This window comes from Drosophila guanche, unplaced genomic scaffold (assembly GCF_900245975.1).
Source record: "Drosophila guanche unplaced genomic scaffold, DGUA_6, whole genome shotgun sequence".
Classification (NCBI taxonomy): Eukaryota; Metazoa; Arthropoda; class Insecta; order Diptera; family Drosophilidae; genus Drosophila; species Drosophila guanche.
Window position 1 is genome coordinate 5,205,101 of NW_022995744.1, and position 23,065 is coordinate 5,228,165.

The 23,065-nt window shown below is 42.3% G+C and overlaps 1 protein-coding gene across 2 annotated transcripts; it reads left to right on the forward strand.

Annotated features, from left to right (window-relative positions):
• The first annotated feature begins 2,309 nt into the window (after window positions 1-2,309).
• On the forward strand, window positions 2,310-7,607 carry LOC117579724 (organic solute transporter alpha-like protein). Of its 2 annotated transcripts, none has more exons than XM_034265720.1 (4): window positions 2,310-2,402; window positions 6,178-6,541; window positions 6,606-7,340; window positions 7,405-7,607. In XM_034265720.1, exons 2-4 carry the CDS (start codon window positions 6,409-6,411, stop codon window positions 7,530-7,532), a joined length of 996 nt encoding a protein of 331 aa, XP_034121611.1. In that variant the 5' UTR covers window positions 2,310-2,402; window positions 6,178-6,408; the 3' UTR covers window positions 7,533-7,607. The 2 variants fall into 2 exon arrangements, with proteins under 2 accessions (XP_034121611.1, XP_034121612.1); XM_034265721.1 differs by having other exon boundaries at window positions 2,311-2,383.
• The last annotated feature ends 15,458 nt before the right edge of the window (window positions 7,608-23,065 follow it).

The following is a 23,065-nucleotide window of genomic DNA, read 5'->3' on the forward strand; positions in this document are numbered from 1 at the left end:
ACAGAATGAACTAGAGAGTGAGAGAATAAATGAAAATGCAGACAGAAATTGAAACAACAGCGACAGCGCTGCATGAATCAAGACAAGGGCATAAAGGACTTTCTTGGCTGCTTCGACTTAGATATGAACGCTAAGACAGCCCCAGTCAGCCCTAGGCAAAATGCGTCTCATACACAGAGAGCACAGAGTCTCCTCTGCTTCTCTCTGCCATTCAAATGGCGACTGCATTGTTGCTTATTTTCCAAGAGAAAGCACGAAAAAATGAGCAAAATATGAAATGAAAAACATGAAAAAAAAACCAAAGGAAAACAAGAAAAGCAAGTAAGCGAGTGAAAAGCAAATGAAAACTGACAAGGGGCTGACTGGCAGGCAAGGCGTTGAAGGCGTTGAAGGCGGTGGCAGCCACATCCTCATTCTCTCAGCTTCAAAGGCATCGCCCCCGGCGTCAAATTTTGTATCTTTTAGCTGCTGCTGATGCTGCTGCGGCTGCCACAAAATAAATGAGAGTCACTGTGTGGCCGCTGGCTACAGTTTCGAAGCCGGTGGGTGGGAGTTTCGATAGCTTGGAAGCTTGCAACAGCAAGGTGGCAGGCAATCATCACTGCACAACAGCGGCATGGGAAGCAAATAAAGGGAAATAAATTCTAGGTATTGCTTTTTCTTGGTGCGGAGAAAATACAAAAGATTTACACTTTTCTCGTTTAAAAAACTTGAATATCTGCATGCAACATATTTTTATTGTTATTTGTTTATTTTTCTTGATGGAAAAATAAAAATACATTACCACAAATGCTTGAAATACTCCCAAAAGATGACCGCTTTATTACAGTGTCTTTCTTTTGGATACACTGAGAGAAAAGTGGAATGGTAATCAGAGCTATTTTAAAATTACATTTTTAGTGGAACTAAATAGATTTAAACATGAAAATATATTTTAAAGTGTTTTAAATACGGAAAATAGTTTATCAATATATAAAAAACTTCAAAATAAATAAATAATATGTATTTATTACTTATTTAAAGTTATTTCCAACCATTCGCTTCTCAGTGTTTTTTTTTTCGGGCTGTACCACTCGCTTGCTCTCTCATAATTGACCTTATCATTTGGGACCCGACCCTCTCTTAATACAATTAGATTTATTTGGCAAAATTATAAGTTGAATTGCAGAGCAGAGCCTGTCCCCAACCATAATTTTGTTTTATGGCCCCAGCCCCATCGCTCATTGGCGCCGCCACAGTTTATGCAATAAAAATGTTGCCCCATTTTGGGTTATAATTTATTGCATACTTTTGGGGTTGGATAATTAGCATTTAATTTTTGATTGTTTATGAAAAAAAGCAAATTAAACAGCAGAGAAGATAGCAAAAAAGGTTCACTGGAGCCGCTCATTAAATTAGTGAGCGGATGTGACACCGATTTACATTTCTTTGAGATATGCCCCACCGAAAGTCCGTGTCGGCAGTCCACTCGGCATAATAACATTTTTATAATGAGCTCCGCTCCGATTTGAATAACAAATGGCATGGGCGAAATTCGATGTTGCCGTACGCTTAATCACACACAAACTTATTCTCTTGGGGGCAATCGAAATTAAGAGTTGATTGAAATTCCCCATTAGAAATTATGCCAACTGCGACGGCAGCAGAGGAGAGACGAGCCATGGCACACGCCTGGAAATGTGACCTGTCCGCTTGTTGGACATGTTAATTGGTTTCTGTTGTGGATGCCATACCTTCTGACGGGACCTCCGCTTAGCTGATGGCTTTTCTATACACCAATTAGCTCTTAAACTAAGTGTGCCAGTGGCCCAGGGGGATTGCTTGGACCGGAAGGGCAGAGTGTTAATTTTTCCAAGTGCCCACAGTGGCTGATAGTGCAGGGATAAGTGCTTAGAATACTCGGACAACCCTTTTTATCTACTAATAAATGATGGAAGTGGTAAGAATTTTACTTGTTCCATGGTGGCAGACAGACAAGCCCACAATTTTCAACTGTCACCTGGAATGGGCCAAAGTAAACCCATTTGATCGACAAATAACCGACTTCCGCCTTCAATGAAAAACTTTTCTCGCCGCAAGACGTTGTTTGAAATCGACAAATGACGATTAGCACATCGCACAGCAGCAGCGAGCGTCAGCAATTGTTGTTGTTGTTGTTATTGCTACTGCTATTTTCTGTTTTGGCCAACACACACACAAGCACACACTAAGAGACAGTTCGTGGTCTGGGGAACGGGCGCATTCACGTTCGTGATCGGCATTGGCCAGCGCAATATTTTGAATTTCAGTTTCAGTTGGTGAACAACGCGCGAGCGAACAAGACACGCGCGGCATCAAAGTACACAACAAAGTACACAAAAACAAACAAAACAAACAGAGAGAGGTAAAGAGAAAGAGAGAGAGTGAGTGTGATCAAGCAAAAAAGAGAAAGAGAGAAAGAGCCAAGACAACAAGAGCTGCTTGAGTAAAAGTACCAAAAATTGTACAAAATTTCAACAAAGAGCACGAATAAAACCCTGCACAAAGTAGACATTTGGTTAATGCTTCTCGATTTTTATTGATTCCCTTCTACCCATTTATTTGTGCAGTTTGCAATCGCTTGTGATCGATTCGTATTTGTTTTGTTGCATTATTCAGTCAATCTTAATGAAGTGTATTTCCCACATTGACATGCAACACAGAAATAAATAAATAATTATAGTTTCTATGCCGATAATTTGTGAAGGCAATCAAAATGAATTAAAAGACAGCATATCATTTCAATTGAAATTCTGATCAACTGTGCCATACCCGTAAAGTGCAATGCCAAGGTCGGCCACACAGGAAGAATTTGGCTTCAAAAAACGAGTTGATGGTCGGGTTAACGACGTTAAGACTTTCGGGAAATTAAGCAGAAAACATTTCCCAAAACAGATTTGATTGGAAAACAAGTTTTGAGTGCGTAAAAATGCATTGGAAAATGCTGACATATTTGTATTTATTAAAAACCAGCATGAGGCAGAAATAGTCAATTTGTTTTGGTAATAAATGAATGAAAAATCTAAGCACAGAATTTCGGTACTCTTATCTTACAAAAAAGACAAGAACATAAAACTTCCTCAAGTTACAGAAATCAATCACTAATTACCAACAAATTGGAGTTACTGCCGAGAAATTCAGTTTATCCATGGCCATCAGACATGTTCAATAACAATACAAGCAAAAGGCTGGGGTAAACAGCCCAAAATGACCTTTGAACTTGAGTACTGTGTGTGTCACACTCAACAATTTACAAAGTATTTTGCCAGATTGTTTTTGTCTTTGATTCTGTGAAAAATATTTGAAACATGCCAGCGAACAAGCGACATAATTACATTTTTATCTAGATAAAATTCCGAATGGTTGTTCGAGCCACTGCTAATTGGCCTTATCACTTTGTTTAATGAATTGCCATAGTTTTTCTCTTGCAAATAAGTAAGTGACAGACGGGGAATTGCCATGATTGTAGCCATTTTCCCATCTCTTTTGTTTTCGTTCCGCAAACAAATTAGATTTTGCGGTTTCAGCTCTGATTTTGATTATTTCCCGCCACTGCAGTGCTATGCATTTATATTTGGTTTTTGGTTTGTTTTTTTTTTTTTGCTAAATTCGATTGCATTGCGTAAGGTCGTGTCGTGTCGGTGGGTCGATTTTTCGGGTTCGTCTCGCCGAGATATTTGAATTTTTGTTAACCACAAAAAGCTCGGAAATAACTTGGCAGACGACAACGCATTTGGGTGGTAGAGTCAGGGCCGGCCAACCGCTGGCTGCTGGCTGCTGGCTGGCTGGCTGGCTGCTGGGCATGTGCTGCCGCATGTCACCGAAAGAAGCTGTAACCAAACGGAAAAGAGCGGATAAAATGACACGAAATTCCCCATTTAATATGGTTTCCCCATCAAAAAAGAAAACACAAAAAAAACCGAGCCATGGCCAACAGCAAAATGCAAAAACTTTGTTCACTTTTCGCTAATGTTTACGTTTCATTTCAACAAGTCTTGCTCGTGGGAGTTTTAAAGATGTGTCAAGAAAGGGTGTGTGGAATTGGGGTATATCATATTTTGTGTAAGGTTTGTGTTTTGGATGGAGTAAGGAAGAGATTTAAGTAAATAAACATAAAGAAATGTACATTTAAATGTTTATAATCTCTAATAGAAGCTAAAAATCCTTAAAGCTACTCTCGAGAATTTAGTACGAGCTAAGAGTTTATATAATAGATGACATGTTTGAACCGTGTTTGGTGTAATTCATTTCATCTCACAATTTTGGCACGTTCTAAACAATCGTTTAATATTTTGGTTTAATTATTTAGCCATTTGTTTTTGCTTTTTATTGCGTGCGCTGCCCATTTGCAACCCGTTAAAAAATCAGAACAAAAAAATGAGCAGAGCGCAGATGAGATACTATATAATCTTTATGACGCTGCTCTGATACATATTTCGCGCTTCATTTTACGCACCTTAAAATGTGTTAACCAAAAAAATGAATCCGCGAATTCTGTGCTAATTGTTGGAAAAATTATTTATGGCAAATTTTTTGAAAACTAATTGTGAAAAAAAAAGAGTTCTCTTTCTTTCGTTTACTGATGAAATCATTGAGGCTGATGGTGAATTTTGATCTCTGGCTGCTGGCTTGAGCTGTTGGCTGATAAGGCACATTTCGAGATCTCCACAGTTCGTTGGAAGACTGAAGTCTGGGATTGAGGGCAAGCCTAAAAGGGGACTTTGACACGTTTTCGTTGCTGATCTGCCACCGAAGGTCGTTGCTGCTTGTTGCTCTGCTGGTGGTGGCGTTTGGGAGATTCAAAGTGATGGTTGACTCATGTTTATAGCACTCGTTTACAGGTACTTTCAACATGCGAGTAGTATTGTCTTGTGCAAAGTACTTGAAGGGGGGATTAAAAGTGATGTACGAAACCTGTTTCAAAATGTAAAAATAACAAAGAGAATTGCATAACTGATGGCAGTAATGCAATGTGTGGCAAGCAATAATATCAGTTGTGTTTTTGTTTTGCTTTTAGTATGGCCGGTCGTCGGTCGTCGGTCGTCTATGCTGTCAGAAACCGGTTTAGTTTTTCGGGCGCCCAACACTCGCGCTCTTTCTCTTCCTCCATGTCTCTCTCTTCACTCTTTTACTCTTTCTCTTCGCTTGCCTTGGGCTCTGCGGGCACGTGCTTTTCACCTGTGGCTTGTTATGGCTGCTTTGCACCACTTTGGGGTTTCATTTTTGGTTTTGCATTTGCATTTAACATCATTTGATACGCTCTTACGCTTGGTTTAGGTAGCGTATTATTGGGTTTATATTGAACAGTATACAGTTGAATTTTTTACAGATTAATAACAGATATTTGTGGATAAGTGGAGTGAAGAGTTATTAGAGCAGAACCCATGACTGTCGATTATTGTGTGAGCCTCTTCGAATAAGAACAATCAGGCATTTAATTTTTGTTTTATGCTTTAATTTGTGACTCTGGAGCATTCGTCTGTCGGGTTTAGCGCTTTTGCGTTTTTGTTTAGCGCTTAAAACGCAAACTTATACGTAATGAGCTCGGTGTTAGATCCGGTAAAGTGGTGGGCTGCTTGGCTGGCACCGCCTGACACTCAGGAAGCTGTAAGAGGTAGCCGCCGAGGTCTGCAGATCGGTCCCCTCACAGATCACTTTCAGTTCTATCTCTTTGTCCATCGCCTTTCTACGCGATTCTCATGGGAGGCAGCTTAGCTAAGCTGAAGCCATGTCCATGATTATTTGATAGTTTTTGGTTCAGTTCTGTGAAGAAGTTGTCCATCTCTCCTTTATTTGTTTGCCTCATCTGTCACATCTGGCAACCAATTGAAATCTGAAACGTATCTCGGGTTTGCTCAAAAAATTAGAAATGTCTGCAGATGAGTCATTAAAGTTTCACCTGCCCAAAGATATAAATATGTAGGGACCTCTTTTTGTGTTTATCCGGGATCGTGATTGAGGGTATTAACACTTCGTCTAGACTGTGTGTTTAGCATCCATTAGGTAGTCGAGTGCATTGGCTCTTCTACTTAAAAATCAGTAACTAACCGAGAGAAATACCTATTTACGAGTATTGCACACTTCTGACACTTTCCCCCCCAGGGCTTTGTGGAAAGTAATATTTACGACTATCCTCTACCCATCTGTCTCTATTTCCAGCACAGCATTCATCCCATCTAACAGATTGAGGCAACTTTAAAGATACATTTACGAGAGTGCTAATAAAAGTAAAGTCTGTTAACTGTTTGGCAAATGTGCGAACAATGGCAAAGATGTGAAGTGTAAGCAGGCAGAGGAAGAGCTCCCAGGAAGTATTGCACACAACTTGCCAACAGCAGAGAGAGAGAGAGTGAATTTATCATCTTAAATCCCTCTTCAAACAAATACAAAATGAATGCCAGCGATGAGTGGGTGGCGATGGAGGAGCAAACGGAGGAGGCACCGCAGGCTGAGCTGCAAATGGAGAAAAATAGTTCTGCCCTGAGTCTTCGCACACATCCCACAGTGGAGGAGTATTATGGGAGTGAGTATTGGGAAGGAAAGCTACCATTAAAGAGGCAAAACTACTTACATTATTCTCCTGCCAGATATGACTGCCTTCCTTAGCTTGGCCATCTTCATTGCCAGCCTGCTGACCATCCTCAATATATGCATCTACTCGACCACAGTGTCGCGGTTGAGGCGCCACCTGAGCAAGCCACTGCGTACACCCTCCATACTGATGGTGAGCCTCTATCCGATTATCTCGGTGGCCGCACTGGTTACCATACTGGTGCCGTACTCCTGGTTTATGTGCCACACGGTGATGCATGTAATGTTCATGGTGGGTGGTCCCATATTCCGCTCACTGCTCTTCCGCTACGTCGACTCCGAGCAGAACTATGTGAAGGAGTCGGGCGGTGAGGCGGTGCAGCTGAGCACACCGCCCTGCTGCTGCTGGTGCCTCTGCCTGCCGCTGGTGGTGCCCACAAAGGCCAAGCTGTGCATCTCACGCTACATGGTCTGGCAGATGCCCTTCTGGCAGGGCTCCATTATGCTGGTGATGAACATCCTGTACTATCGGGACATTCAGCTCTACCATCAAGTGGTGTACTTCTTCATACCCTTCATCGTCAGCTCGATTGTGCTGGGCGTGTGGTCTCTGCAGATCACGGTGCGAATGGTAACGAAGCTGCGCGGCGACTATCAGCTGCGGAAGAAGATGTTCTGCCTTCAGCTGGTCGTGATGCTCTGCAAGCTGCAGTATCTGGTGCTCTACGATCAGCTCGATGACATCAAAATGGGCGGAGAGTATCCCATCAATCACACTGTCTACAAGCAAAGTGGGTGTGACTTTCGAAACATTAATTTCGAATACAATTTTAATTTTTTTGCTCTTACTTGCAGCCATCATCAATATCTTGATACTGGTGGAAATGGTTTTGGTCTCCATGATGGTGCAGAGCGCCTATCGTACACCCATTCAAGTGCAGATCGATGAGGTCAACAAGGACAAGGAAATCACTCGCATTTGAGATGATTGGGGGTCAAACAACAGTTGGTAGCAACAAATTGTGATAATTTCAATAAAGAAAATGTAGTTAAATGTAGTCGGAAAATCTTTTCTAGCCAAGTGTAAATCCAGAACAAAATGAACTAAATCTGTAGCCACAAATCATGTCTTTGTTCTAGGATTGAGGCTGCCCTCAGGCCGCTCTACTTGTACTCATAATACCAACACAAGCCCAAGCACAGCCCTTCCTTCCGTTCGAGTCGTGCGTGTCGCATTTAGCTCATAACTCTCCCTGCGGCAGAGCCTGCGTGTCCAGAGATCCGTTTTACATTTTTCAAGCCACAAACAAAACGCTGCAGGGGCAACCCACAAGTAAGTGCCATAAAAAATACAATAAATATAATATGATGAAATATCTGTATACATATACATCTTCCTTTTTGCGGATAACTCAATTGCTGTCGTAGCTCACAGCTCGCTCGGCCATAGGCCAGACACCACACCAAACCACAACACATCTTGGCTTGGAAAATCCTCTTAGGCAGGAGGACACTGCGTACTGCCAGAGCAGTGCGTTGAAATTTATGATTTATTTCAAAAGAAAGTACATTGTGCTCTGCCAAAATAAATCACACTAAAGATGCTGGCAGGCAGCTCTCCGAAAAGCAGAGCAGAAGCAAGAGTCAGAGCGAAGGCCGTTGGGCAAATGAAAATCAAATATAGTAAGAAAAAAAAAAGCAGCAGCAAAGTCAGCAGCATAAAGCGAATCCAGAGATACTCTTCAGGGAGTTTATTCAAACAAACATTTTATTCCTTACAAACATTCTGCTATGCCCCACTTACACAAAGAGTATAAGCAGGATGTCTGGTAAGAAGGACGACGAAAACAGGTTCTGGTTGGTGTGTTGGTGTGTGGGTGTGTGGGTGTGTGGGGGGTACTAGAAACAGTCAAGTGCCACGGTCGGTCGTCGCTGGGCACGGCTATCTTATCGCTCTTTTATGGTGTACACAACGCCACAGAGCGCGGCATAGCAGTGGCAGCTAAGAGTGTGAGAAGAGGCAGGGCAGGGCAGCCAGCCAGCCAGCCAGCAAGCCTGTGGTAGCCACAGCTCCAACTTGTGTTCCCTCCCCGCCCTTGGCTGGTCGAGATGTCGCTTTTTATGAAGAAGCTTGTTTACCCGCACTTGGCCAGGGCTTCCCTTCGGTGTCAGCCATCGCAGCCATCCAGCTGGCTCTGTGCCTTCGCCAGAGCCAAGTAAATCAGATTAAGTATCCGCTTGCTCATTTTGATGAGCCACTGTCAGTGCGGAGCTCGGGTAAGGATTTTTGATTTTTCCTCTTGTTTTTATCCTGCAAAGGCTGGGGATACGTACATATACGACTGCCGCATATGTGATGGGACGAAGATTTAATTAAAATGCGACGCAGTAATTGCAAATTGCTTGCCCTGCCCACCATTTATGGACATTTTCCAGGAGAGGCAATATTAAATATCAAAAATTGTATAAAGTGTTCAAGTTTTGGCACATTACTGACTACAGCTTGGGAAACACCCGATGAAAATTCAATTGAGAGCTTTCCGGTACAAAAAAATAGGCAAACATATTAAGCATTGCTTTTGGTTCCACATGTCAGCTTGGGTTTCATGTAGACTGCTTTCTGGCTAAATACAAAATTCATAAAGCTTTCGGGAGTGCCATTGTTCGAGATATAAAATTAAAGAAACAATTCTTATGTTTCCAACCGCCAGCCCCCCACTTGACATGGCTCCTGTGCCTGTCTTCCATTGTCTACGCTTCTTGGCCATGTCCAAACACGTTAGGCCCTCAGCCTGCCACTACAGCCAGGGACTTAGAGAGGCAGGAATAGGGACAGATGGGACAGAGATGGCTTGGCTGTCTGAGCTGCCCCAGCTCGGCTGACAGTCTGCGTCTTATGTCACTGTCCATTAGACGCGCCATTCACAGGCCTTTAACTTGTACTTATGAATTTTTTACAATCTCTCTTTAAGACGGCTGAAATCCGGGTGCTAGCATTTCATGGCTAACAACACTTAGAGAAATTAAATAATGCGCATACGCAATTATTTGCTGCCGGCTGCTTAATTTTCGCAATACAAATTATAACACAATATTTGTCATTCACAGGCAATTTAACAAATTCCTACGGCTGTTCATCTCCTCCGCCTACATTCTCTCTTTCTGCCCTCCTCTTCCGTTTTCTTTGCACTTTCTTCGCTCCTCTCAGACATTTTATGATTATTGACAGCCCCCAATTTTTCGTTGACTTGACTTTGCTTTTCGCTGGCTTTTCTGCCTTTGTTCAGTTGCTTATTTTTTATGCTGCTTTATTTATGTCAGGCCTTTTGTTTAAGTCTAAGAAAAGCCCCCGACTCCGCCTGGCTACAGGCTGCAGGCTACGGTCTTTTTGCTGGTGCTAAGTAAATAAGTTTTATGACATTTCTTTCGTTTTTTTCTTCCTTATTTTTGCCGTTGTTTTTTTGTGATGCCTCGTAAAATTGGCAAACGTCTGCGACTTCTGCTTGATTGATTTCATTGGTTGGTGGCCGTTGCCTGAATTCTGACACCCGCATGGCTGGATCGTAGGGTGCTTTTACGCGATTTCCAAGCACCTTTTGGGGTGGCTATTAAATGCAATTAAATATGTAGAGGAATTCACTTTTGGCAAAGAGTTGAAGTGGATCAGACAATTTCTAAGCCCCATATCTTTCAGAAAGAGAAAGAAACTTTGGTTCTTTGAGAGAAAATCGTGTCGTGTATACAATTATCCCATTTATTGGTTGATCAGTTTACCCAGTGTAGGGGTTCCTTTTATTTTCCTTTTATTTTCCATTTTCAAATTCCCGTAACAGCCTTTTCCGCTGCCTTTTTATTGTTGGAAGAGTTTTTTGTTTGTCTGACTGATTCTTAATATTTGCTTCTTTTGAAATTGGCCAAATATACTTTGTATAATTTAATTAAAAACTTTGGCAACTCATCCTTGACTTTTTCCGGCCCCAAGTCCAAGTTCCTGGCCAGGCCAGCCCAGCCCACACACTCTTGAGTTCCTGAGCAGCGTGCTGGTTGCGGGTTGGTGCCTTGAATTAATTAATCTGCCTCAGCTGAGCGGCGAGCAGCCATAAGAAAAATATTTGCGCATGTTCTGGCATAATTAGAAGGGGTTCTCTTCTGTCTTCGCTTTCTCAGGATTTCATATTTTTGTAGGGGTTTTTTTTTTTGGTTTTTTTAAGCTAAAAAACCAAAAAGAAAAATATGCCTAAGCATTTTCGGTTGTGAGGTTTTTGCGTTTCTTATCAAAGTGGCGGAACGTTTTTATGTTTATGAGACGGACTAAGCAAATGCCCTATTAATTAGAGGTGGCAGAGAAAGACATGGCCTTTTTTTGGGGTGGCTTAAAATATAGTTAAATTAAAATAAATATTCCCGATACAAAAATTAATTACTTAAGACAGAAAGTCTTTTGAGTTGCTTAAATTCCCAGACTTTTCCCATTACTCATTTATAGGGTAGGGACAGTGGTATTTACCCCAGAGACTCATCAGATTTTTTGTCGCCTGCCTTTAAGCACACAGAGCAGAGCTCCATCCAATACTCGACTGAGTATCCTGCTGGTTCAAGGTGGCAAGAGGGGAGAAGTCCTTTGGGGCCGTATGCTGAACACTCGGTTTAACAATGGCAAACAAGTAAAATGCTACGGAATCCGCTTAAAGAGCATTTTTATGTAATGGCAAAAAAACGAACAAGAGGATACCGAAACAGCAACACCATCCCCAGTCATCCAGCCATCCAGTAGATCCCTTGGCCAGGCTGCATTGCTATCCTTGCTTGGCTTCCTGCTCTCATTTTTCCCTTTTTCCTTTTTTATTCTGTTTTTCTTGCACCTCCGCATGCCTCCATTAGGGGATTTTGCATAAGTGACAAGGCCTGGCAGTGGCAATGGCAACTTTCTCCATTTCCTCCACATGTGGCAGTCTCCCTGTGCCCCTGCCGCATGTGAGTGGCCCAACTAAAGCCCCGGCTAATGCAGCACTGAGAGTCGTGCATAAGGCGCTGGTAACACGACACGCTTGTCAAATGGTCCCCAGCCGAGCTGGATGGACACGATACCTACGATACGGACACCGCCAGGACAAAGCTCTGCTGGCTGCTCTGTTGCATTAAAGTGGGGCACAAAGTCACTGGCATCAGCTGGAAGTGGTTTAATTGAATCGAGCTCGTGCCACTGGGCGCGACTGGGGCACTGTGATTGGATAAATGATTAAGTAGTTTGCAATTACGTTTCAAGGAAACTTTGCTGCTAATAAGTTTGTGGATTTAATTGGCTAAAATAAGCGGACACTTGGCAAAGAAAGTTCTTCCGCGCAGAATTGTGGGAACTGTGATTAAAGATGTTCCAATTAAATAGCGACAAAAGAGTGGGTTTAATTAAAATTATTTCTTTACATATGTAAGTACATAGTACATAAGTACATACAATTCGTAGCAGATTTAGCAGCGAGCAAACAGGGTATGAATAACTTATCCACTATCGTTACAGTGCACTGTAAGTGGCAAAGCCTCGGCTGGTAGCTCGCTAACAGCGAATGAAAATGAGAGTGAGAAGATTACTGACCTGCATTAACTGGATACATATGTATGTACATATGTAATCTGCACAGCTAGGCTTGGCCACACACTTTCGCTTTCGTTCTCTAGTATCGTGACGGAGGCATGTAAATTTAGCAGCTTGCTAACAGCAAACGTAAACGATATGTACATATGTACATGCATATGATCTTGCTGGGCCACGCAATTTCGCTTTCGTTCTTGGTAGTGGGAGAGAAACACGAAGAGAAACTAATGCCGATTCCCGAGCCCGATCATCTCTGCTGCATCTCTCTCACCAACATCTTTCGTGATATCACCCCCCTTCACCTACTCACTTTCGCTTTCGTTCTGTTCAGGTAGATGAAGAAGTGTTGAGCCGGCAGCGCTGCTGCGCTCTCAGCTTGCAGTAATAGCTTTGGAGAGCAGAGACAAGCAAAAACAAAAGCCGAAAAAGCGCTATCACAGCGCTCTCACTCCCCCCCTCGCCGCTCATTTAAAACAGTCCATTAAATCGGGTGTTGCGAGTTGCGCGCGCTTTCATATGCACAGCTTATTACGTTCATTCATAATACACAAAATCCCAAGCGACGGCGCATGTGTTTTCGTATCGTAAACCTAAAGGTGTTTAAAAGTTATTGAAAATTCTCTGAATATTGTATAAACACCAGCGTGATAAGTGTATAACCTGCTTAGCAGACAAAACTGCCGGAAAAGTGATACAGTGGCAAGTGCAATAATATGAAAGCCAATGTGTGTGAAGAGCCAAAGGTTAGGAACAATTCGCAGCATGTGTGAAAAGAATGTTTTTTCTATGTGAAAGAAACCGTTTCCATTTATCTAATTTGTGAAGAAAGAAGGAAATATAAAAACAACGGCACTGTGGCATGCTGTGATGAACCGAGCTTGAATATGTTTTTTTTTTTCTGTGAGAGTGAGTGCAAGTGTTAGTGCAGAATGGTCATTATGACGAGCCAGCAGATGCGGCAAAAGTTAGTAAAAAGCGAGTGCAGTGTTAGAGTTGAGTTACATAAGTGCAAAAAAGTTTAATGTTCCCCAAGACTAAAGAAAGAGTGAAAGAGAAAATGTCACTCAGTGTAAAGTGCAAGTGGTAGTGCGGATGGAAAAAAACAGACAAATCTTAGAACTAGACACGGAAACATCGGCAAGCAGTTCCCCATCAGTGAGATGTGGAAATGTAAGAAAATCAGGAACTAAGACCCATTTCCAGAGGAGCTTTAAATACTAATAGGTGAGTCATTCTGTTTTGGCTTACTCTTTATACTGTTGTTTTATTGTTTCCTCTTATGTTTTTCTTGATTTTTGTTTATATATTTTCTATATTTATATATTTTGTGTTCATTTTTTCTATTATTATTGTCTATTTATTTTCTCCATTCCATCCGTTTTCAATTGGGTATTTAATTTGAAGATGGCTGGCTATAATTTGCAAGACCTCTCAGCTAAGCACATGGAAATATTTACGAGAATATTATATTACAGATATTTAAAGTAGCAAAAAATTGTATTCATGTTTTTTTTAGTCATTTTATATAGTTTTTCTATTTTTTTGTTCTTATATGCTGCGTTGTCAGATTTTCTTGAAGATTATCGAATCCTAAATGTGAAAGAGAGGAGAAGAGGGTTTTTCCAATTCCTTATTCCTTTTCCACTCACATGATCATCTTGATCAAACTCACAAACATCACCATAGGGCGACGAGCACTGAGTTCTTGTACTTGAACCTGAGTCCGAGGTTGTTCCTGAAACTTTGGACAGGCTGGGCCAAGGTGAATTTACCATAATTCACTAGGTAAATTCATCTCGAGCTGGACACGCTGAATAGGTTACCCTCTTTACAGCATTTGAACCACAGATGTTCGGTTCTGAATGTGGCAGACACTAGACGCGAACTTAATGATCATCACCATGATGTTGCCGAGAGACTTGCAAGACAATTGGCAATAAGACTGGGGTCGTTTGAATGATTCGAAAACTGTTCAATACTTGAATGATATTTTTTCTATAGCTTTAAGAGCTTTAAGGCTCTCTTTTTCTTTACACTTCATGTGGTGGCAATGGGATATCCGATTCGAGTCGGTTGAAAGGAAAAAAGTTGCACACTTGGGTGGTAGCTGTAATAAACGATATTCGAAATCTCGAAATTTGTTGTTTAAATTAAGGAAATTTATCTGGATTTTTTGGACATAATTAAATGAAAGTTACTTACTTCCATTGAAGATAAATAAATAAATAATTTGCGTTTATTTCGGTCTATGAGTCTCCCACACACCGTGATAAGTCTTATTTATATGGGATTTTCTTGCAAATTGTCTCATTAGAATGCGCCTTTCCTTAACCATATATTCCAGGCCAATTCACTTAATTTCAGGACTCTTGGGCATACATAAACTTGAACCGTATTCATGGGCGCTCGCCCTTCCTCATTCCCTGTGGGTTCCGCTTTTGTGATTACTTTTACTATTAGCCAAATGAGCCGAGGCCGAGACGAGGGAGCAGAGGTGAGGGGAGTTATAAACCATCAGTCAACGGTCTGGCGGCAGTCGGAGAGTCGGACACAGTCCGGCAAAGCAAACACTGGAATGAATAAACAGATTGAGCGAGGCCCAGGCACAGCTATGCCATGCCAGTCGGAGGTGTTGTCGAGACCACAGGAGAGAGGAGTCATTCCTCCCGGTGCGCAGCTGATCAAAGCTAATCAATTTAATTTCACAAAAGCAATTTATTACAATATACGAGTAACGAATCGGCTGGGCAGGAGGCCACGAAGCAATCGATGCCCAGCCAGAGGCAGAGGTTGTTGGCCAAGCAAACATATGGCCAGAAGACACGAAGGGAAAACATTCTCCACGATACTCGTAGTATATATTTAATCAGCTTTAAGAGTTCAGCTTAAGCACACAGATTTAGTTGCCTTGTCCCTCTGCTGTTGGTCAATTTAAGTAGCCCCCTGTCCCTTAACCGTTAAGAGCTTCAACCATTTTGCTAGCCGCAGCCTGATGAAGACCCATAGGGTTTAGTCATGCGACCACAAAACTTTCAGCCAACCAACGACACAATTGCCAGTTGAAGTGCGCAACATGGCCGTAAAAATTTAAAACTACCAAAGGAGAAAGGCAGGGGCAGTGCAGGAAAAGCCAGAGATGTCATTAAAGCACTCGAGGATGCGGCGCGTGTTGGTTGCCAGAGATCAGCATCATTAACACTATTTTCCCTGGGCGGTGCTTCAAAATGATGACACTGCCTGGTGGAAAGTAGTGGAGTGGTGAGCAGGGGAGTGAAGGCTAGTGGAGTGAAGTGGGCAGTCGACCCAATGATGACACTGACAACTGGCTGCGAGTCGAGTTAGAGACAGAGTCGAGTTTAGTTTAGTTTTGCTTGCCACAATCATTACGAACACTCAAGAATTCGCAGCAACCCAACCCAACCCTACCTAACCTAACGCAACCCCTGAGGCAGCAGCTCTGTTGCTGACGTGGCCAAGGGGATTGAGATTGGCAAGTGGTGGAGACACGGGCGGGGTTCGGTTCCGAGTTGAACATGTGGCATACTGGCCACTCGAAAAACCCAAATGAGAGGACTGCCGGTGCCGGTGCCGGTGCCGGAGCCTCCCAGTCGTCATCTACACTTAAACGCACTTTTATACACTTGCCAGTGGGTGAGAGGTTGGATAGTGGCTCCGAGAGTGGTTGAGAGTGCTAGCATGGGTCTGGACTGCCTGACAGCCAGGTCAAACAGAAATCCATTTAATTTTCAAATAGTAAAATGTTTGCACACTCTCACGCATGAGGAGAATGTCCTTGCACTCTCTGCCTCTCCTGGCAGGCAGACATTCCTGCTGTTGCTGCTGTTGCTGCTGTTGCCGCCTCTAATGTAAAATTCATAGATATGCTGCCCCTCTTTTTGTTTATGTAAAGGTGAGACGAAACGGGAGTCGGGTGCCCCATTGTACGCATTGTTTGCCCCGAATATAACTCGCATACCCAGCGGGAAGGTTCGGTTCTGCCCCAGGGAACCTAATGGAGGGAAGCCAGAAATTCCCTTAAAATATATGTTGATTTTACTGTGTATTTTGAAAACTTAGTCCATTGCCAAGTTTGTGGTGAAGTCTGCTTTTGCAAATGCATTTTGGGGCACTAACCAATTTCAGAAAGGGATGGACGTAGTTAGGGTTGTGTTTATGGGACGATGTGCTGCTTATTTTGCATAATTGACTGCGAATTGTGGACGCAGGGCGCGTCAGCTTGCGGCCATATAATTGCCATATACAGAATATCAGAGTAGGGCGGCCTTAAACATGCCTAATTACACAGCGCAATGGACAGCGATATAATGTAAGCGATTGAAGTGGAGGCGGGCAGGAGACCCTGCTGTCATATCCATGAATACTCGTACTCGGACTCGTAGCGAGCACATTAGCAAACAACTTTTCGGTGCCCGCCACAACAGCAACAACAACAAAAAGACGCCGCCAAGTGACACTGATATAGAGGGTATGAAAATTAAGGAACTTTAAATTGAATAGTAGAAAAACAAAGGAGAGAGTTTTTTGGATAAGAAAACGGAGATGAAGGCGATGAATATGTGCATATAAATATTTTATTTTATTATTATTATTTTCCTCTGCGACCAAAAGCAGTTTATGCTGCTCAGTGTAATGTGCGTTTGCCAAAATACAAAGACAAACACATGACGAATGGAATGGCATAAAATCATTCCCCTTTAGCGTCCGCCCATTCCACCGCCCATCATCTTAGCCCTAAAGGTCAGTGCGTTCTCCAACTGCTTTTTCGTTGCTGTTTTTGGGATATTCTTGTTGGTTTTTGTTCGGTTTTAGTGGCGTTTGCTTTTGGCCGTTTCTTGTTTATTTGGGTGTCAATGTCGAACAGAACAGAACAGGGCTGCATGGGCGTGTCCAAGAACATACGCACGTATCACATACTACGTGTCGGGCTGATTGCACATACATTTTGGGGTATACTTACTCTCCCAGTCCTCTCCTGCTGCTGTGCTTCAGCTTCGTTTGTTGCTAAGATCAGAAGGCAGAAAAAAAGGACACTACAATCCTCCCCTTCGATGTGGGACGTTTGTGTCTGGGTGGAAAGATATGGAGGTTGAGGCGTTGATACAACGCATTTTGTTTACAACTTTTCACTTTTTGGTTTTTAGCTTTCAGCTTTCAGTTTTTATTTGCTTTTCAGCTTTACAGCTGGGAGAATTCGCTATATTTTAAGGGTTTCTGCCTTTCAATGCTCGTTTGTTTTCTTATTTATTTATTTGTTAAGCTGTTTGGTTATTCATTTGACATGTGGCATCCACAAATGGGATGGATGCTGTCTTCAAGTGTCAGCTGGGCCCCAATAAGTAGGCAATATAAATTGGTTTGTGTTCAGACAAATGATGTGGCTAAAAGTCCTAGTTGCTAATGCTCAGACTTGAACTCTTTCGCTTTGAGCATAAATCAATCTGCAATTTCAGCCATTAATATCAAATGAATTACCTTTCACGCACATGCCCCACAGAGTCAGCCCACACATTCACATTCATTCGGGACATCAGTTTGATTTACTGCTGTACAACATTTTAATTACGTGGCAATGAGGCCTTAACTATATGTCGCATATATCACTTGTACTACGTGCTGTGTATGCGACCTGTAGTGCAATTAATTTATGCCAAAACGGCAGCCAAAGTAATGGCACCAAATTGACACGACCACAAGGTGAGCCCAGAGTGCAGGGAGGTGCACAGCAGGAGGGCCAGCCACATGCTAAGCAGCCATCCAGTGCATCAATATTGAAACAGAGACAGACCCAGAGAGCCAGAGCTGGGTCACAGCCATTACGTAGAGAAGGGGGGAGAGAGGAGGCCACATGGGACGTGCTAACCAATAAGAAGGATGCAAGGATGCAATCCAAATGCCAAGTGCATTGCTGCCACTCTGCCATCAATGTCCCGGCAGAGTGGAATTACAAATGAGCCCCTGTCGAGAGTCGACATCACGACTGAGCACCGAGCACCGAGCATCTTCCCCGTGAGTGAAGAGCTTATCATTGTTGTAAATTCGGGGGAGGGGTGTGCAGCAGCAAAAGCAGCAGCATTAAGGGAAGACTAGAGAGCTGGCACTGCGGTAGACACAGATAGCAAGTGCCACCTTAGTGACAAAGTTTTTGGTGCAACACAAATACGAGAATGCAATTAAACATTCGTTGCAGTTGAAAGCAAAAAGTGTCTCGACTTTTGATGAGCTGCGCTCTTTTTACCCTTTCCTGCTGCACTTTTTATCTGCCACGAAACAGGCAGTTGCAGGCATCCCATAACCCATTCTTTTACATGAATAATTAATACTTTTTCTTTGTGCAATATTTATCCACACCACGCCATTCTTTGGCTGTGAAAATATGTATTTTGTGGCAATCAATGAAGAAGCTCAGTCCCAGCCCGTGCCTGACCTCCCCTGTCAGTGGAGGATGTTATTTCTGACCTTAAATTACCATAAAATTGTGGGACAGAGTTCCAGGGAAAAATATTTTACAAAAGACCTTATTTAACTGCTGCTTATATTTCCAGTCAAAGTAAAACCATGGCAAAGGTAATGCCACTTAATTTCATTCTCAGAAGCACGCAAGAAATTGATTCCCAAAGCCACTCCAAATCGAAAATAATATCAGAAACAGAAAGAAATGGCAAACAAAAAGGTGTCTCTGCTCTGCTCTACTTTGCTCCCATATGGTCGAAGGTTTTCACGAGTTTCATTTCCGTAACCATTTTTCGAAGAAGACGAACAAATTTGCATATTTATTTGACTTGTTTTGTTGTTTGCCAATTCCAACGCCGTTCTGTTCGCGCGTAACTCAAGACGGAAAGACCAAATTAAAAAGTAATTTGAAAACCTTTAAACGCAGACCGCAAGTAAATTATGCTAACATTATGGTCGCCCGGCGCCTTATCCCTGCTCCCGAGAGAATACACAAAAACAAAAAAAGGACGAACACGGAGGCCCAGAAGGATGCCAGCAGGAAACTTAGTCAAGGTCACATGCCACATGGGGGACATGGGGCATGCGACATGGTTGTCATGGTTCATTTCTTGAGCGAATTCTCGTGCCCATCTTTCCCCTCTGCTCCATTGCCCCTAATGACATTTTATGAGAATTTCGCAATTTCTTATTACTTTATTTCTTTATTTTTTTGTTTCTTTGTTTTTCGTAACTCTGGCTACAAAATGACACTAATAATTTCCATTTAAATGGTCGTCATGAATAAAAATCAAGTGCAAGCACGTCCCATTTGTTTTGCCTTTCGCTGTTTATTATTATTTCTAAAATTCTTTCTTGAAAATATCGTGGGGTTCGAAGTGGTTGAAGTAGTTAAGTAATATTAAAGGGTGAGGAAGTAGTAGACAGGGTATGAGGTATACAGGAATACACCTCCTTCAACAAATCCTTCCCTGAAATCTACTTTCATTGTCTGTGTGCCGTAAAGTTCGAAAATACTTCAGAAAAAATAGGAGCTGTAAATGTAGCAAGTGCCAGTAGATTCTACTCCAATGGATGCTTCAATTTCCAATCAATTTTTAACCTGATTGACCACCTGACTAATTAAATGAAACTTTAAGCCTTCCAGGAGGGCTCCTGCTCGAGCTTGTTCTCTCTGGCTCATGTCAGGTACAATTTGTGGCTTTTGCTTGATCAAAATTGCTCATGGCTCAGGGGCTTGGAAAGAAATTAGAAATTCAAATGCAATGCATATCTAAGGGCGTCTCTCTGCAACGATAACTAACATTTTCCACAAGACTCTCTTTTGGCTAAATGAAAGCATAGAGCACACCACACACACAGGTACGACCTGGACGATGTTGTTTCTCCGACATGCAATAACAGGAGAAGGAGCAGTCAGAGGCAGAGCCAAAGCCAAAGCCAATGGCCAAGCCAATGACGCCAGGGGACACGCATGTATGTATCCTGATGCCGGAGAGGCAGCCAAACCCAAAATGTGTCAACATCTAGTAGTACTTGTCGTAGATGCAGCCTCTTGAGAGTATGCCAAGGTGCTGTGCTGCCATTGTGAGAGTTATTTCAGCCGAGGGTAGGTGTCGACATGGCCATATCTGCATGAATCTGGATGTGGCTTCAAGCTTCTATCCTAAAATTAAAATATGCAACTAAATATCTCGACAAACGTTGACAACGTTGGAGAATCCATTAACACGTTCTGACACTTTCTGGCAGGGTGCTGAAGGAAGAGCAGGGGAATCTCTGTACATTGACAACTAAATGTCAATTTATTTTACATCAAACAAGAGACACGAGACATGAGACAGAGAACATGCTGCTGCTGCTAGGCCAAGCCACACATAAGAGCATTCACACCAGAGGAATCCCCATGGCCCCCTCACACCGCACAACTTTTTGCACAACTTTTGACTTTCAATTTTGCAAATGAGGTGACAGGAGACATGTGCCAAAGTTCTTTCATGAGATAACACGCTGCCAGGACGTTGCAGGTGTGTGTCTGTATGTCTATCTACGTTGTTTACAAGTTAACTGATTTACGTACGTGATTTTTGGGTTCTTCCTTGACGAAAAGTTTTCACACATCAGCAAGCGGCGGCAGCTCAGGCGATAAGATATGAGGATGCTGCCTGCTGCTGCTGCTGCTGCTGCTATTCTTTGACTTTAAGGCAAGCAACATTGTTTGGTTTACTGTGGTGTTTTAGTGGCAAGAATAGTTGGCAACAAATTGGGCTAATTTCCACTCTATTTTCTCCCACATGTTTACTAACTTTTGAGATTTTGTGTGTGTGTGTGTGGTTTATCCTATTTAAATGTGGTTAAAGCCAAAAATAAACTTTAAATGTGTTTAAGAATTTTGGAATTACTTTAAAAATATATAAATAAAAGCATTCTGGCGATACGGAATATTACTCTACTCAATTTCTGTGCTTCCACTTACTACACATTAATTTCCTTCTCTAATTATCCTGTAAAGTGAATGCATATTTTATGAACGGCGCTGACAATTTTCCATTCAAAAAGCTTTTGGCTTAATTTCCCACATGGGTTTCCACCGTCTACCGGATTACTGCTGCTGCTGATGGTTTTTTTTTTTGTGTTTTACAGGCTTTGCCTGTCAAAGAGTTGTTAGTTGCCTTAGAAATTGGGCTTGATTACTCAGTGCTGTTCATCCTGCCAGGTTAAACCAATTAAAACGAATCCAATTAGCATCGCAGACAGCCTGCATCCTTCCTGCATGTACGCTTTTGGAGGGCTCTCATATGTCGAGGACCTCCTCCTACTAATGCCATTACGAGTAGGTACAACAGAGAAACTGCAATCACTTTTTTTTGTGAGCCTTTGCAGCTGTTATTTTTATCTCTTGGCCCAAACACCTGCACTTGGGGGGAGGAAAACTACTCTGGCCTAATAACCATCTGCAGGCAGCCTAATGTGTTTGTGCTTAAGCATAAAAGGTAAAGGCAAAGGCAGGGTAAGAGGCATAGGCACACTCCATACCCCTGTCAGAAATTGGCAGCATCAAAGTGTGGCAAGCACACTTAGCATAATGTACAAAGCCAGAATCAAAACTGGTCGAAAAACATGGCTCTCTCTCGCTCTCTCGCTCTCCCGCTCTCTTTTGGCTGCCCCAAAGAAGAGCTTCCAGCTGGGCTAGGGTAAGGCTAAGAGCGAAAAGCTCTCCCGGCTGATGTGCAACAGGCCGTCGCCGTGTCGTGTGACAAATGTGTTTTGATTTGAGGCAGCCGCCAGAAAGTTTCTGTCTCTTCTAATGCTTAAATAGTGGACGGCACGAAAGACTTTGCAAAGAACAAAAGGACAAGTGAAATTAACTTTAATGCGACAAAACACAATTCACAGACACACACAAATTTATGATAATTGCTGCAATTACATTTTGCAAATGATGTTGCTAAACACGAGAAGAAGAAAATACAACGAGATTCCCCTGACATTCCGAAGAAACAACCAAACCATCCAATTCCCTGGTGTGCAGAAATAGTTTATTCCTCCTTCTTCGCTGCCTCGTAAAAGCAAATTGAAGCCATTGACTTGAGGAAATCTTGGCTCTGGCATTACATTTGACTTGGCTTGGCTTCGCAGTCGCTTGCTTCTGCTGTCGTTTTATAAATTTCAATTTCTTAAATGCTTAGCATACTTTGGGGAGTTGTGTAGCTGGTGCCACAGCATCGCGTCGCATAGTTGACACACCAGCAGAGGGATGGAAGACAGGGGACGGGTAATCCAACACAGTAATCGCAATCAGTGTCATTACCTTGGGCTTGTCTTCCTATCTCCATCGGTGGGGGAACTGTTGGAGTGGAAAACTTAGTAAGATTGGCCTGGGAGTGACGCTAATTAGCTGGAAGAATGCTGCGGGGGAAGCAGCACAATAATACCACGTGGATTAGGGATTACGTTGGTGGTTCTATATAGAACTTTACTTTTGGAAATTCATAATTTCTAAGAAATGTATGAACAAGAAGGAAGCACGTTAAGATTTTCAAGAATGTTACTTCAGTTGAATGATTGTTTGTTTCCCAAACATTTGTACGAGTAAATGAGTTAACCAATTCGTAGAACTGCAAATTCTTGTTTTAGAAAATCAATTAGTAAACTATTTTCTTGACTTTTCCATTGAGTGCGCAACTATTTGTATGGAATCATATTTAACAGCCACAAAACCAACACATCAAATGTGTACGAAATTAAGTTTATAAAATTGCTTAGAACTGCGGAGAACTATGGGGATTTCTGCGTTATATACTCAGCAGAATAACTACATAGTTTATTTATATTTATGTTAGGCGCTGATGTCATTTATGCCGAACAGCATTCAGCCATGGTAAATTCAATTAGTACTGCTCTACCTCTGCCGCTTCTCTATCGCGCTAACTGGCTAGATAATAGTGGCAA

Coding starts and splice junctions, on each gene's coding strand:
- LOC117579724 (XM_034265720.1), top strand. CDS start 6,409: ATGAATGCCAGCGATGAGTGGGTGGCGATGGAGGAGCAAACGGAGGAG. Junction 6,542..6,605: donor AGTGGAGGAGTATTATGGGA/GTGAGTATTGGG, acceptor TTCTCCTGCCAG/ATATGACTGCCTTCCTTAGC. Junction 7,341..7,404: donor TCACACTGTCTACAAGCAAA/GTGGGTGTGACT, acceptor TCTTACTTGCAG/CCATCATCAATATCTTGATA.